The following is a 16,419-nucleotide window of genomic DNA, read 5'->3' on the forward strand; positions in this document are numbered from 1 at the left end:
TGAATGACAACAGTATTATTGTCTACAATTTGTACCCAACCCAGATCATCTACACATGGCAGATCCCTGGTTGCTTTCTGTTTAAACTCATTGGTTAAAAATACATTTTAAGGCCTTTATTGGCTTTACTTTTCCTTTAAAATGATATTAAATGATGGGGTAAGGAGAAGGTGTAAGGATGGTAAGCAATCTCATATGATGGAAGACACTGTCTATTTGGGAAAGAGTGATAGTTACCTACGTTATGAACAAGAGCATCTGCAATGGAGCATGGAGAATAAAACAGCCAATGAGACAAAGCATGACAGATGGTGAGACAAGAACATGCTACAATATACTCACAATATACCAGACATTCAAATAAATGTAACCCATATAAAGTATGTAAAAATACCATACACAACACAATATATATATAAAAAATAAATATTTACAAAAATTTTAACTAAACCATAGGTTTACAAAATACATAAAATGCAAATATATGAAAGAAAACGAACACATACATTGTCTAAAACCAAGATGATGTGATATGAAATGTTCTATAATATGGCACAAACAGAGAGAGCTGTGGGGCAAATATGAGAATTTAAATAAAATATAGGAAACTGCTATAAATCAAGAACACATTTTATATTCTGCACAATAGAAACCCAAAATTCAGAGATGGAGGACTTGTGAACTAAACAGGTCAGTAATCTGAAATGTATGCACTTCTGAGAACATACTTTGATTGGATTGGGTGTGCTGAAAAGAATGTATCTCAATAAAGCCACCTGAAGCACAAAGACATAAAAGGCTATTGTTATGATAAATATGTATGAAATATATTTAAATATGCAATCTCAGACATGTGAAGCATATGCTTAAACAACTCATTACCAAGAATATCTGTGGCGTATGCTCCTCAAAAAGGCAATAAAAGCTGAAGTCCTGAAGACGAGAAACTTTTATCATCTACACACCCATGTTAAAGAGGTGGCAGGCAGGTTGCCTTGTGGTGAACAAAAGTCATAGCAGGACATCCTCTAATAAACACACACCTCAGAGACTGCTACTGGTCAGCCTTCTGCCATACAAACATCACAGGCGATGCAGGAGGGACTTCTGTAATACATACACCTCAGATACAGGGGGGCTTCTGCAAAACATGCACCTCAGATACACGGGGGCTTCTGTAATACATGCACCTCAGCAGCCTGTGATACACATACCTCAAAAGTGTGGGAAGGTGGTTTCTGTAATGCACATACTGAATATCTCTGTGTCTCTGTCACAACATCTCTCTGACATATACTATAAGGCATGCATTTTGTCCCATAACCATGGTGATTACAGCAGTCTTACCTTTCATCCTATTTCTCAGTTGATTTGGGAATATCTGGGTCTCTGTGATGTACATGCACGATTTACAATTTAAAAACCTGTAAAACTGGAGACTCCTCTTGTACTTGGCTAGTGTAGGTGCGCGCTGACTCTAAGCACATGAGTAAGCTTTTTCAAGTTCTTGTTTATGTAGTGGTCTGTATTACATTCACCAATCACTTTTGTATGTACACTGGGTTAACTGTATATCAAGGTATCCCTAAACTGCAAAATGTTTGAGTCTCACACTCACCCTTCACTCTCTCCCCTCTGTTGAGTTGGATCTCGCCAGGTCCTTGTGGTTCATACGACTTCACTGCTATGAATGTTCTCCCAGGGACAGCGCTGTACAGTTTTCTTTTGGGCCCCCGAGGGCCGGTGCTCCTCATATCCAGGGGCCCGGGGCTGTAAACAAACACATAGGTGATGGTGCTGAGTGGATGTGGGCGTGCCATGTGGGAGGCCAGTAGCTCACAACTTCCCCACAGTTTCACTGACATCTCAACTTTGAGGGGGGTGGTGGCCCTTGAGGCTTGCTGTAGGACCCCAAATCTCCATGCTGGGCCTCAAACATTCCCCCCAATTCATCTTATTATTAATACCTCCTGTAAAACCTTGTTCTCCTGCACCATAAGTCCCTACACTTTAATGAGGGCAACTTTGTACTCTACTTGTCCTTAAATTACCTCTCCCCCTCCCACCAGCCCACAATATCCAAACCAAAGATCAAAAAAGGAAATCACAGAATGAAAGCCACAAGGAAGGCAGAGCTGTGTTAGATAAGGTGGGATGAAGGTGAAATTGAAAGGCAAACAAAACAGGGATAGAGAAGGGCAGATGAACAAGGATAGAGTGAATCAGAATGAGTAAGAATCCAGAGGGGAGAGGAAAGGGAAGAAGAGGAGGGCTAATGAGGGGTGGATTGAGAGATAAATGAAGATACAGCGAGACAAGCAAGATGGGAATACACGGAGATGGACAGAAGGGGGGTAGATCGAGGGATGGGGGGATCGTCAAAGGGGTGGATGGAGAGGCTGAGGGAAGCGCGGCTGTCTGCAGCTCTCCCTGTTCTTTTGCCGTTTCAGTTAAACTGTCAGCAGCAGAGGAGGGGGGAGAGTGAGGAGGGAGGACAAGGAGAGGAGAAGGGGGGTTGTCCATTCATGCTTCTCTCTCCCCCTGGCATTCTACAATACCCAGACCTGCTAACCCCCACTCCGCACTCACCAATCTTCACCTTGATCAATAGGCAGCCCTTCATCGTCTATCATTGGTCGTATCTCTTTGGCCTATCACTTCTATTCCTTCCTGATTAATATCTCACAGTCTCTGCTTTCTCACTTCTATTTCCTACCTAATACTCACTTTCCATTTCACCTGGTTTATTCTGTTTTTCTGCATCTGTTGTTCTCCATCCACTTTCCTTCAGGCGTTTATATTTCCTTGCTCCTGTATATTCTCTCGCCCTTTTCCAGTTCCCATTCTCTTTACCTTCAACTTGCTCTATCTTCCAGAGATCTGTAATATGCCAGTGCCAGTTCTTTTGTTCCATATCTATCTTGTTCCCTTTCATTGTGTCAATCTATCCTATATTGTCTGTTTACATTCTCCTTCAGTGTCAGTGTTTCTCTTCATAGTCGTCCACTTTAATTTGTAAATGAAATCACTCAGCTGGTCTCTAGCTATATCTTATTCCTCATTTCTATATATCGCAAATCATTTTTATTCTCGCTCAACAAATATTTTGTCCCTTCTCTCTTCCCTTCTCATTTTCCTCCTTCGTTCCCTCTCACTTTCACTCTCTCCCTCCTCTCTCTGCTGCCTGACAGATTTTGAATTACTGCAGAGAGTGTGTGATGGGAGCTGAATATTAATGCAAAATGTGTGACATAGAAAGAGACTGTTGACTATAAACAGAGAGACCACTCCACATTAGACTGAGTCAGTGCTCTGTATACAGACATTGTTACAATATACAGTAGACATGTACCTAGCTTTGCAGAACATGACTGCTCCACATAATACATACTGATAGACCTTCCCACAAGCGGCTGTTAGACTATAACACTACCTATTCCTAATAGAATATGACTGTGTTGGAATGCTGTACTGTGAGATTGTGCTTCTGTTTACGGAAAGTGATATTGAATAAGACTGTACAGTGATATCTCTTTGTAAAAAGAATATGACCATGCAGGTAAGCTGGACTATGAGATATCTTGGGCTCATTAACATTGAAATGATACTGAATTGCTGTATTGCACTTTAAATGGGCCGTTGTCACCAGACATGGTCACCCTGATTACAGCATGCAGCACAGTACTCACAGTTTATAGGACATTTTACAGATTTTCCATGCATTGTAGACAATATCTGCAACAAGCAGTCAGGTACATGAGCAATAGGCCCAAAATATAATGGACAGGTGATGGAAAGCATCACAAATGACAGTGGAGTAAAAGGAATGGGCGTAGTGTAGCTCAGCCTTTATGGAGGTGTGCTCGGTATGGGCAAGATTATGTTAATTTCAGATCTTGCTTGAAAGGAGTAGGTCTACCACTATACTACAAGGGTTAAATTATGTGCTATGATGATTAAAATAACTAGTACTAGGCTTCAGGGTGCACCCATATCTGTATGACCGCAGACCCCAGACAAAAAAAAGTGTTACGTGTTGAGCCAACAGAAAAATAACTTATATAACTTAACTTACTCACATCAGAATGTGTATTCTGTACATAATCATCTGTTATATAAACTATGGCCTTACATTGTAAGTTATGAGCTACATCAACTTGTTTCTACATAAAATCCTGTTCCCTGCAATGCTTCATTTTAATAATTTAGTAAATAATGTATTTCCCAAATTGTACATAGAATAAATTAGACATTATACACAATGATATCATGGATGGGTAATCTGCACAACTCCTGATGTTTCTGAACAAGTATTCCCAGAGTGCATCACCATGCACTAATGAGATCAGGTGTGACATAAGGTTTGATTTACCTTGTATTAAAATGGAAATGTAATTATATGTATATGTAAATTCTTAGCCCATGTTGATAAGATTATTTTCAAATTATTGTTATTAATAACAATTCCCACAAGCAATAATATTTTAATAAAAAGACCCCCTTCCGAGTACTAAAAATACAATTTACAAGGTAGTGACACCAAGACCACAAATCAGACAAGACCCTCTATTGCCACCCATTATGCCTCTCCTAAATGAAAAATGTAATATATACTAAAATCTGTAGCTTTATTCCAGCGAACTATAACAGCATGATATGCAATTGATTCCCCCATACTCAGGGTGTCTAGCGGATTATATTTTAGGTTATATTTCTGCATCATACTAAAGTTAGAATAGGAAGACTTATAGAAGAGTGTATTGTTTTTTCTCTCCACAGATAATTCAAAATCACCTCTGGCTGTGCACTGTAGATGGTGAATTAAATATATGACAAACATATTAAAATAACCCAATATGTAACACATATAGGGGGTAATTCAATTATACCTGATAAGTTTTCATGGGTGAAAAAGGGAGGTAGTCTCTGGCTTAATTGCCCCGAGGCTATTCAATTAGGCTCCCTTTTTCACCTGATAGCTTTGTTTAAATTGACATGCTAACGGGCATTAACACACAGAATCGTGAAAAGTTCACAAATTTGTGCGTTAACAGGGCCGCTGCACCCGTTAACCACCTAGTTATCTGGGATTTTTTTTTTCACTGCTTGCGGAGAGGTGAAAAAAATCCCAGATAAGTGCTGCTGGCGGCCTCACTTCGGGACTAAATTACCACGGCGAATTAATTCCCCCCATAGAAACCACGCAAAAAGACGTTTAAAAGCACAATAATTTTTTCTAATTTTTGTTTATTCTATATATAAATATTCATGAAAGCTAGACATAAATCTGTTTTTGTGTTTGTGTTGCATAAATACGCATTTTTGTCTGTGCATGAGCAAAACATATACATACGTCAATATATAGTTTTTTGTGTCCTCATCGTGTATCTCCTTATGCCTGGATAGGTGAAACGGTTAAGTGGAGGTGAGGGGTGGGCAAGCTTATGCCAAGTACAGTACAGTAAGGGCATGACACTTAATTACACCACAATTAGGAATGGATGCATCTGTTGTGGGAAGGATCAAGTATACCAAGCACTAGATCTTAGCCTGGAATGGTTACCGCTAAAATCGAAGGGTCAAACATCCCTTACAAAAGCTGCAAGCAGCACCATGCTATGACATGCCCCTCAGGTTTTGGGTGAAACAAAAAATTATTTTCTTCCTTTTACATATCAGTCAATTTCTGCTCCAAACCCTCAAGACTGACTTATTTCCAGGGCTAAACTGGGAGAAAAGTTGAACAATTACAAAGATCTCCATGTCATATCACATATAAAAGGGACTGCCCCTGGAAAAGGAGAATAGGACAGTAAAAGAGTAAGCACAAGTGGCTTGTTACTGATACGCATAGTACTGGGCATTTACAAATACTGAGCAACAAACTGAACATTACTGCTATTTAACAAGCTCCTAACTGGACTGGTTACCAGTGGTCATCTCATCATTACTACTACTACTACTGGGCAGATACTTGGTACCTTACTGAGTATTAATGATACAGAATATGTAATTTAACTGAGAATGTCTGCTACTGGTGCAAATCTTACTGGCACTATTACGAACATATGAATATTGTACTATATTATTTTATATGATCATACTATTATAAAAAGAGATGAGCGGGTCAGGTTCTCTGAGAACCGGACCCACCTGAACTTCCAGATCCGAGGCGAGAACCGAGCTAGGCTCGGGTTTTCCCGCCAAAAAGTAAGCAAAACGAATCATCCTCCCGCTGTCGGATTCTCGCGGGTTTTGGATTATATAAAGGTCCCCGCGATCGACGCCATTTTCACTCCAGCTGTAGAGAGGGAAGCTAGCAGACGTAGTCAGTCACTCAGTGTGTGTTTCCAGTCTGGGTCTTTGCCTGAAGGCTGCTGCTGTGTTGTCCATAAAGGGGCTTAGGCTGCAGTATATAAAGGGGGGCTTCCTTCACTGGGTTGCTGCAGCTTCCGTGTCACTTGTCCTGTCAATTAACTGTGGCTGCTGCTGTGTTTTTGTCCTGTCCATTAGGATAGGGCTGCTGTCCATAAAGGGATGCTGTGTTGTCCAGGGGGGGTGCTCTGATAATTAGGGGTGCTCATCCCCGGTGTAAAAAAAAAATAAAAGTACTTTTTCCTTTGTGTGTGCGTTAGCAACTTAGTTGCGCTATTATTGTAAGGTGACACTGCCGCAGTTTATCGTCCACGTATTTGTGACTCTGCAGGTGGTCTGTCCGCACCCGGCAGTGGTGCTTTGTTGTCCATAAAAAATGGGTCTGTCTGTGTTTTTTATCAAGGAGCTGCTGCCTCATTCAGGGGTGCTCTTCCCCAGTGTAAAAAAAAAACTAAAAGTGTTTTTTTTTTTGTGTGTGCGCGTTAGTCAGTTTATCGTCCACGTAATGTGACACTATAAGTGGTAGCGCAGTGTTATTCTTATTCATAAATAATTAATCTTGTGACACTAAGTGGTAGCGCAGTGCGTTATTCTTATTGATAAATAATCTTGTGACACTGTAAGTGGTAGCACAGTGTAATATTCAACTTTTCACTTCTTTCCTCAATTGTGAATAATTAGTCTACATGCCGACTACAAGATCACAACAAAGTGCTAAATAACGTATTATATATAAAACATAATGACATCACAGTATGTGGCAGCGCAGTGCGTTATGCTTATTCATAAATAATCTTGTGACACTAAGTGGTAGCGCAGTGTGTTATTATTATTCATAAATAATCTTGTGACACTAAGTGGCAGCTCAGTGTGTTATTCTTTTCTTATTCCTAAAAAAAACCTGTGACACTGTAGGTCATTGATACCGCAGTGTAATATTTAAAATTGGTACAAATTGATGTGTGTGCTGAACCTCACTTCATTTGTGTTTGTTGATATGGAGAACGATCAGTTGAGACTTGAGAGGAGAGCAGGAACCACATACTAGTGCTGGAGTTGCTGCCAGTGCCACCAGTCATAACGATACTAGTCCATCTACATCATCTACTAAAGCCGATGCCCAAGGGCATACAGAGCTTAAGTCAGGGCATCTAAAATCAAGAACCAATCTTTTACAGTGGTAAAGAAGAAAACATCAAAGGGAAAGTTAGCTGCAGAAAGACAAAATTGGCAATATGCCAGTTTCACCACATAAAGTGGCAAGGAAAGGCTAAGGCCTTGGCTTTTATTTTTGACTGGTGGCTCTGCCTCTTATGATGATATAAGCGCAAGTGAACATGCTGACATAGAAATCGAGGATTCTTCTGTGGAAGTGCACCAGGATGAGCAGGATATTTGTGTAGCTGACACTAATGAGGATGTTGTTTGTGTAAATTAGGCACCAGTGGATGAAACAGTTGTTGCCCATGATAAGGAAAAGCCCATTGTGATGCCTGGGCAGAAGACAAAAAAACTTGGCTGTGTTGACTCATCTGCATCACCAGTGAGTTGGTTTTGGGAAAGTTTAATTTCTTCTCGGCAGATGCACTTGCTGGAGAAACTGAAGGAGAAGCCACTGCTGCATCACGTGCCACTTGAGCTGACAATTTTCTAACCAACAGTTCTTTGCATTTCTTCAGATCTGTTTCCATTGGGAAGAAAGATACAATGTCTTCAACCTTTCTGGGATGAAAATCCACTCCCAGCAGCAGCAGGCATAGTGCTCAAGGATTCTCAAGAAAGACACAATGTAAGACTTAAACCTTAAATCTTGCTTTTGCTCTGTTCAGCTTGTCTACATATCTGTGGTTAAGTGGACAGTGGGTACAACAGCATGTTGGAGGCCACTAATTAAGTTTTTTTATGTCCCTGTACAGGTTGAGAAATGCTTTGCTAGTGAAGTGGAATCTTTACAAAGGATTGTTTAACAATCAATTGTTTTTAAAGCACTACTAGTAGCCTTCCTGGACCCCTTCTGGGATGAAATTCCACTCCCAGCAGCAGCAGGCATAGCGCTCAAGGATTCTTCAGGGGCAAGGACTTATGTGAAGGAGTAAAATATTTTTTAGTAAATGCCTCCCCCTCCTCCTTCATAAACTTGCTTCGGATTCAAAAAATTAATTAAATTTGCTACTAATCAAATCTTTCTTTTCCTACCTTCAACTACATACATACTCCAACTCCCTCAGGCCTCTTGAATAATAACAATATTTGTTTCCTGATGTGCCAAGTTGGAAGTTGAACTGCCACTTGTTTGTGCCACCCACTGCTGCCGCTTAGCTTAGTCAGCCAGCTAGCATGGTGCAAATTTTGGGCCTAAACTGGATGAACACAATATTGTTAGCTGTGAGGTGGTCAAAATTGACTGGAAACGAGTGGAAATTGTTATTGAGGTTAATACTGTAGGAAAAAAAAAAACCCAAAACAAATGATGTGATTTTAGCAGATTTTTTTTAACAATTTTTGAATTAAAAAAAAAAAATACAGATCCAAGACCAAAACACACAAGGGGCCTTTTTGGCAAAACCAAATCCAGATCCAAAACACAAGGAGATACAGATCCAAAATCAAAACAGTCAAATCAAAAATTATAATTGGGAATTATTAGACATAGACACAGAGTTTGACAGCAGATAAGAACCACTTGGCCCATCTAGTCTGATTATTGGTCTACTTGTGCATATTATTGGGCATTACTATTACTCCTGTTCAAATTAACAACCATTAATACTACTGGGTATTACTGTTACCGCTGGCTATATTACTGTTGTGCTTATTACAAGCCGTTCATTTTACTGGGTATTGTTGCTGCTGGGCATCTTACAGTGCATACATCATGCTGGACATTTTCACTGACATTATCATATTGCTAGACATTGTCACTTGCATATTTAATCTTGCTGGGTATTTATAGACTATATATTTTCTAGCCATTATTACTGGAATATTAAATCATGCTTGGCATTAGCAATTACATATTGCTATGATATTGGATCTTCCTTGGCATTATTTCTGCCATATTAGATTTTGTTGGATGTTATAACTGATATATTATTTATTTTTGAATAATATTTGAAAAGTATATTTTGTTGGAAAGTATTGCTGACATATTACATTTGATGGTTATTAATAATGTTTTGATCTTGCGATATATAATTGCAGGTATAAAGGCTTATTACTTATGCCAGTGGTCTCCAACCCGTAGCTCACGATCTTAATTTTGGTAGCTCACCTAGCTGCAGTACTGCAGAGGAAGTGACCTCTGACACTCGCTCCCCTATGGCGTTGATGCCATGGGTGGAATCACAGGCAAGCACTTCAGGCAATTGCCACAGCCTATGCTTCCCCGTGGTTCCACCCACAGCATCTACGCCACAACGGAGCGAGTGACTCTCGCCCAGCCCTGACGGAAAATCACACAGCAGCCCTGCCTATATCTTTTGGCCCTCTACTGCACATACCACACCTGCATTAAAGACAAGTAACAACACAGCACGATGAGGTAGGAGGTGCGCGCACCCTATTTAGCAGACTGCAACTTTGTATTCATCATTACAGCCTTGACGAGCTGATACTTGCAATAATTGTGGCAAAGATACTTCTGTATACAAAGTTTTTCTGGACTATCTAACTCATTATATTGATTTTATATATTGGTTTTACGTTGTATTTTGCTCTGCAACCATTCTTATTATTTAATTCTGCATGATACTGTCTATTTTAATCTATATTGTTTACTTATTTTACATCTATTGCATATTATCTATCCATTTTCCATTGTATGATACTGATTATTTTTCATCGATATTGTTAATCATATTTTGCATACTTATTAAACAATCACAAAATTATACACCACTGCATATCCAATTAATAAGCTTTGCTGCGCTAACGAATAAGACACACCACTCTATTTACTACAGTTCTTTATCTGTACTGGACGTAAAATTTTGTCCAGACAAACATGAGGGCGGCTGCAGGAAGAGAATCTTCCCGCAGCTGCTGCTCTCAGAGGGACCTTCCAGTCCCTCTACTTGCCAGTGCCCTCTCCCCCTCTGTCTGCTGTGCTGCCGATCACTGCTGATCGGTCAGCAAAGCAGGACCCCCTACCCAGCGCCTGCAGAACTGAGCAGCCGCTGGGGAAAAGTTAACCTCCCCCCTCACGCCCCTGACATACCTGGTTCCTGTATCCTGTCTCAAATTGAATGTCGCGATGGTCGCAATGTTTCAGATGGTGGTTCCGATGTTTTTAAGTTATTTTAGAAAGCATTTTGGATAGGTTAAAATGGCTGTTCCTCACCTAATTCACTCATAACAAAAAAAAACTATTTTGGAGCGGTTTTTGGAAAATAAAATCGTTAGATAAGTAGTTAAGGTTGACGACCACCAACTTATGCAATATATAAGGATGTGATTTTTTAATGTTGTACAGTTTCTAAACAATAGAAATAGAACATGCAGGTCAAATTTTTCATTATTGTAGGGTGTGGAATGACTATCCATCAGTTTATTTTCCCATAGATAAGATAGTTAGGAGAATGTAAGAAAATCATCTATGTTTTGAGGGAAGTTTTCAAATATCTGCAGGAATAAGAAAGTTCCAAAATGCACCTCAAATGGACTAATTCTATCCTCATCAACCTGGTCTAAGGTTGTGGACAGTAGTCACAATATGCATGTTCACTATGCTTTAATTAACTTACAAAATTGACTATTTTAGGAGACAAATAATTTTATGAATAAAGTTCAACTATAACTTTAAAGAATAACTTAGCTAGGTAGAGACTCTTAACAGCATTGTAGGCTCTGGGGAAAGCAATGTATACCCACCAATTTATGGGGATACATAAAAAAAAAATAATCATAATTTAACCCTCCTGCAGTCTCATGCCGCCTTTCCAGATGCTTTTCTACAGTAAATGGCCATCAGCATTCTGACTGGTGGATAGCTCCAGTCATCCACCAATATGCATGCTGACAGGCATTCATTGTCTGGCTGCAGGTTGGGAGCCAAGTAAAGAATGCTGCACTCTGATTGGTGGATAGCTCCAGCCATCTACCAATCACCATGCTGCCTTAAATGTTGAAATAAGATATAACTTTTACCCAAAATTGTCAAAATAACCAGCTCACCAATGGCCCTCATTTATCAGTATTGCTGTTTCGTCCTTGTAAAATAACAATCCTTATCTCCACATAACATTATATATTGGAATGTTCTCGTTCTCCTATTTATCACTCCCCGGGAGTCTATCACTGATGGTGAGGGGCAAGCAATGTACTATCCGGACGAGCATCAACAAGTGTATTGTCCCAGATAGGGATCCTAAGGATCCCGCTCCAGAAACACAGAAGGAAAAAAAATCTGAAAAGTAGCCTGTAGGTTAGCTAATGGGGTCTAGGTCAGAGAAACTAAGTTTTCAGAGCTTGATAAATAGGGTCATATAGTATTCCCCTCTGAGAATACTGGGGACACGCAGTGAGCAGTGTTATTTAGAATAATGCAGGAGATAGCTTTAATATCTTATGCATTAAGACTTTTCCTACAGTAAATAGCCCAGATACTTAAATCATGCTGAAAAAGAAAACTTTTCTAAATATTTGAAGAGAATCTGCAATACATTTTAAAATTAAGTACATTTTGTATTTTTAAAAGGGATCCCTACTGTTATTCTTGATGCCTTCTTTGATGCTCACTTTTAAAACCATCTTTGTTGAATTATGAGAAAAGGGGATGTGTAGGAGTATGGAGTATCTCTCAGCAAAGAAGTTTCGAAAATTCTGTGTTGTGACATATATAAACGTCATAATGCAGCAACTGAATTACTGCTATTCATATGTGAAATTTTACAGTAGAGCATACTTACTGTATCTACTCTGCCAAAACGGTCAGGAGCCTCCCGAATACTAGGCAAGTCTCCGGGGTCTGGCCGCCGCCGGCCCGCAACTCCCATTGTCGCCCATACTCACCCCATGACCGCCCACTTTCTGTGCAAAAGTGGGCAATCCGGGGAGGCCGATGACGCAATTTGCGCTGAATCGCGTCATCATAGCCCCGCCCCGGAGGGGGCAGCCTAAAAGTCAGTAAGTATGCAGTAGAGACTATGCTAGTTTTCACATATGTTAAGGGATGTAGAGACCTTTATTTAGACGGTATTTATAACGACAATAATATAATTGCCAAATCAGGCGTGTTTTTCATTTTAATATTATTGGTTTTAGATCCATGGGCAGAATCCGAGGCTTAGTAAATATAAATATACCCCCTAGCTGTTTCACCAACTCATTTTCAAGTGAAGACGTAAATAAAGTCAGGAAGCTTAAGGGAATAATACTTTATTTACAGGTTTAAATTTGTTCCGTACATTGTTTTTCAGTGAACAGAAATGTAAGTTAGTCTCACATAAAGTACTAAAAAGTAAAAATGGAAAAGGCTTTGCAAGCCCTTGTAAAGGGAAATAATGCCTCCAATGTTTCCCAGTCACCTCCTCACACAAAAATATTATTGCCATTCATCGGTCATTTCCATTTTAGCCGTACCAGAGAGACAGCATAGACCTAGCCAGTTAGATACACAGGGCCTGATTCAGCTAGGATCGCAGTTGCAAAGACGCACGCAATCGGTCGATTAAATTGCATTGCACATGCATCGCAGTGCGCGAACTAGCAACTGCGACGGGAAATACGTTTGCAGAGACAACGCAGACCCCGAACACAGTGATTGACACAAAGTGCCATTTGTGGGTAGTGACGGGGGGTGGTCAGGCGAATGCAGGTGTGCCAGTGCGTTGGGACGGCATTGCAGGGGCATACATAAATTATCCACTGCAATACTATACGCAGCCTGAGACCTCATAGCGTGACCTGAAGTTAGCAATTCCTGAGTGAGGTCTGACCTGCGTTAACTGTGCGTATGGGTCCGATGTTAACGATTGTTTCGCTATGTTGCCCAAGTATACGGATGTGTGTAAGGGGAAGTGGGCGTCCTTCTGGTAAGTTGTGATCGCAATGCAAACATTTGCATTTCACCGCCAATATTAGCAACTGCTGTGCGTGCGTTCTAGCAGAATAGCGATCCTTGCTGAATCAGGCCCTCAGTCTGCATTGTACTGTAGGCATTTCTTTAAAGGCAATAAACAGGAATTTAGTAAATATACCCCTTGGAGTTTATGTTTTGAATGGGAAATTCCCCCAGATTAATGATTTGAAATAACCTTTACCTACATACAATAATCACTTTCCAAATATAATATTTTTATTAGTATTAAACACTTAACCTTAGTATTGTTAGTATTAAATACCTTTAGTATTGTTAGTATTAAACACTTGCCCATTTGGATATCCAGAGACCAATCTGATGTTGTCACGGTTACCTAAACTCTGCGAGGAATTTCATTCTTCCATCTCAGTTTTCTCAGGCATCCAGCCATAAAGGTGAAACGGATACGGAGGTAGTCGCAATTGTAGCCACAAATTGCAGTCATTGCGGCAGGTTCAAGTTTCCACGGCACTTACGGCCCGCGTCTGCAGCTCTGCCCTGAGCAATTCAATTACTCCTGCTACCCCACGTGGAAAGCCCCAAGGGCTGGATATTTTTTTTGCAGCCTCGGGAGATGTAAGGAAAAATCTATGTTAAGTGCACCCTCTGGGCCTTACCACGCTGTGTATTTTCATTCGGGCACTTAACCAGGGAGCTATGAGTTAACAAGCATTAGCCGTGAAATTACAGCTCTGGAAATTGACAATTCATTGACTAGCTTCGGGAGTTACACCAGGGAGCTGCAGCCACGTGGTAAGTCCCGCACCTAACTGAATCTGCCACATTGAATGCATTCACTAAAAAAGCCAAATTGCAGGCATATGCAATGCTGCAGCCATCACAAAATGCATGCAGGTCTGTACCAGTAGCCTATACGCCTGGTTTACGCCAGGCACACAGTACGATTTGTAAATTATCCAATCTAGTTTGCGATTTCCCTTGAACTCCTGAACACTCCCAGACAAAAGATATTGGGGGTCATTCAGACCCACTCGCGACCGGCAGTACGCTCGCAAGTGGGTCGATGTTCCCCACTACGCATGCGCACGACGGAGGGAGCTCCGTCGTGCGCATGCGCGAGACCCGGCGAGCGACGGGCTTTCCATCGCTCGGGGTCTCGCACCAAAGGGGGCGTGCTGTCGATGTTGATTGAAGCCGGCCCCACTGACATCACTAGTGATGTCAGTGGGAGTGATTTTGGCTCTGATAGAGCCAAAATCACTCCTGGCCTTGCGGCTGGGAAACCCGACCGCAGGGTTTCCCTCGCAAGTCCGATGGTCGCGATGGTCAAGACCATCGCGACCATCTTTTTGCATGCTCGTATATGCTGTGGGTGGTGACCCACAGCTATACGAGCGTCCAGGAGGACGCTCCATTTTAATGGAGGAGGGCCCTGATTCAGAGCGAGCGCTCTGGTCAGAGCGTCAGGGCCTTTGTGTCTACACATATAACGATTGTACAAACGATCAAACCAGTGTTCTCCCCAGAATTTTTTCAAGCCGGGTGGCATCCAAAAGTAGCTGGGTGGGGGCCTTTGCAATTATGCGCGCGCCGGGAAAAGGGTTATCTCCCTTACCAATCCAGCCCGACAGGTCTCAGGCTGCTCCCCCACTGGCTCTCAGTCAAAAGTGCCCATTATAGAGTGCCCCCTGTAGTTTTCCCCTTTATGCATTGCCCCCTGTAGTTTAACTTTGCCCTTATGCATTCCTGGCTGAAGTAGTGCCCCTATGTAGTTCCCCCAGACTGGTCCCTTATGTTGTGCCCGCAGACTGGCCCCTTATGCAGTACCCCCAGGCTTAAATAGTGTCCCTATGTAGTGCCCCCAGGCTGGCCCCTTATGCAGTGCCCCCAGGTTTAATAGTGTTCCTTATGCAGTGCCCCCAGGCTGGCCCCTTATGCAGTGCCCCCAGGTTTAATAGTGTCCCTTATGCAGTGCCCCCAGGTTTAATAGTGTCCCTTATGCAGTGCCCCCAGGCTGGCCCCTTATGCAGTGCCCCCAGGTTTAATAGTGTTCCTTATGCAGTGCCCCCAGGCTGGCCCCTTATGCAGTGCCCCCAGGTTTAATAGTGTCCCTTATGCAGTGCCCCCAGACTGGTCCTGGCCCCAGCACTTACCTTTACTTGCTGGCCGCTCCCGCTGCCTGGATCTAACTAGATCCAGCAGGCGCGCGGGGCAGGCTCCTCACGTCGTGGGTGACGTCATGACGTCACCTGCGCAGTGCATCACTGGAAACATTGGCCTCTGAAGCGATCGAAGGCTTCTTTAGCCTCCGGTCACTTCAGAGGCCAGTGTTCCACAGCGGGGGACAACAGGGGTCGGCGGGAAAAAGTGCCGGACGGCAGGCTGTTTCTGCCGGGCGATGCGCCCACAGAAAACAGCCTGGGGAGAACACTGCAAACGATATACATAAATCGTTAACAGTATATCGCTTGGCAGCAAACAACCTCACCATGCATCTGCAGGAACATCTAAAAATAGTGCAGGGAAGTGGCCAGGATCAATGCCGACATATTGTCCATCGTCCATTACATCGTTCATCGTGCGCACACATGAAATAGTGTGCCAAATCGTTATAGATAGGTCGATATCTTTCTGCAGGTTCAATTGATCAGCGAACATGATCAGCGAGAGCACGCATCGGCATCGTTATCATGGCCACACACAGCACTTTTTAAACGATTTGTCGTTCCTATTGATTGAAAACGGGCAAATCGTTTAAAAAATTGTCCTGGAAGGGGCATTCAGAATGTCAGCATCTATGTCTTAATCTCATGTACAAATTTTTTGGGGGGCTTTAGCAACGCACACAAAAACATAATGCATGAACCAGCAATGAAGAACATCACCTTGCAGTGTTAGCGGTGCATTTGCAATCAGTACATCACAAGTGGTTAGCTAGTGCTGGCTAAGTTCATAATCATCGTCTATTTGCTCCGACAAATATTAAGACTTGGACATTTCTATAC

The 16,419-nt window shown here is 41.8% G+C and overlaps 1 protein-coding gene across 4 annotated transcripts in view; it reads right to left on the reverse strand.

Moving 5' to 3' along the window:
• Window positions 1–16,419, reverse strand: part of SHANK3 (SH3 and multiple ankyrin repeat domains 3) — a 434,911-nt gene that overhangs the window by 124,362 nt on the left and 294,130 nt on the right. For all 4 annotated transcript variants that reach the window (XM_088447121.1, XM_088447127.1, XM_088447113.1 and 1 more), the window contains exon 13: window positions 1,619–1,770. In XM_088447121.1, coding sequence (XP_088303247.1) covers window positions 1,619–1,770 — 152 coding nt within the window. The remainder of the gene's footprint in view (window positions 1–1,618; window positions 1,771–16,419) is intronic.

The sequence above is a fragment of the Taudactylus pleione genome, unplaced genomic scaffold (genome assembly GCF_031769625.1).
Source record: "Taudactylus pleione unplaced genomic scaffold, aTauple2 ptg000019l, whole genome shotgun sequence".
Classification (NCBI taxonomy): domain Eukaryota; kingdom Metazoa; phylum Chordata; class Amphibia; order Anura; family Myobatrachidae; genus Taudactylus; species Taudactylus pleione.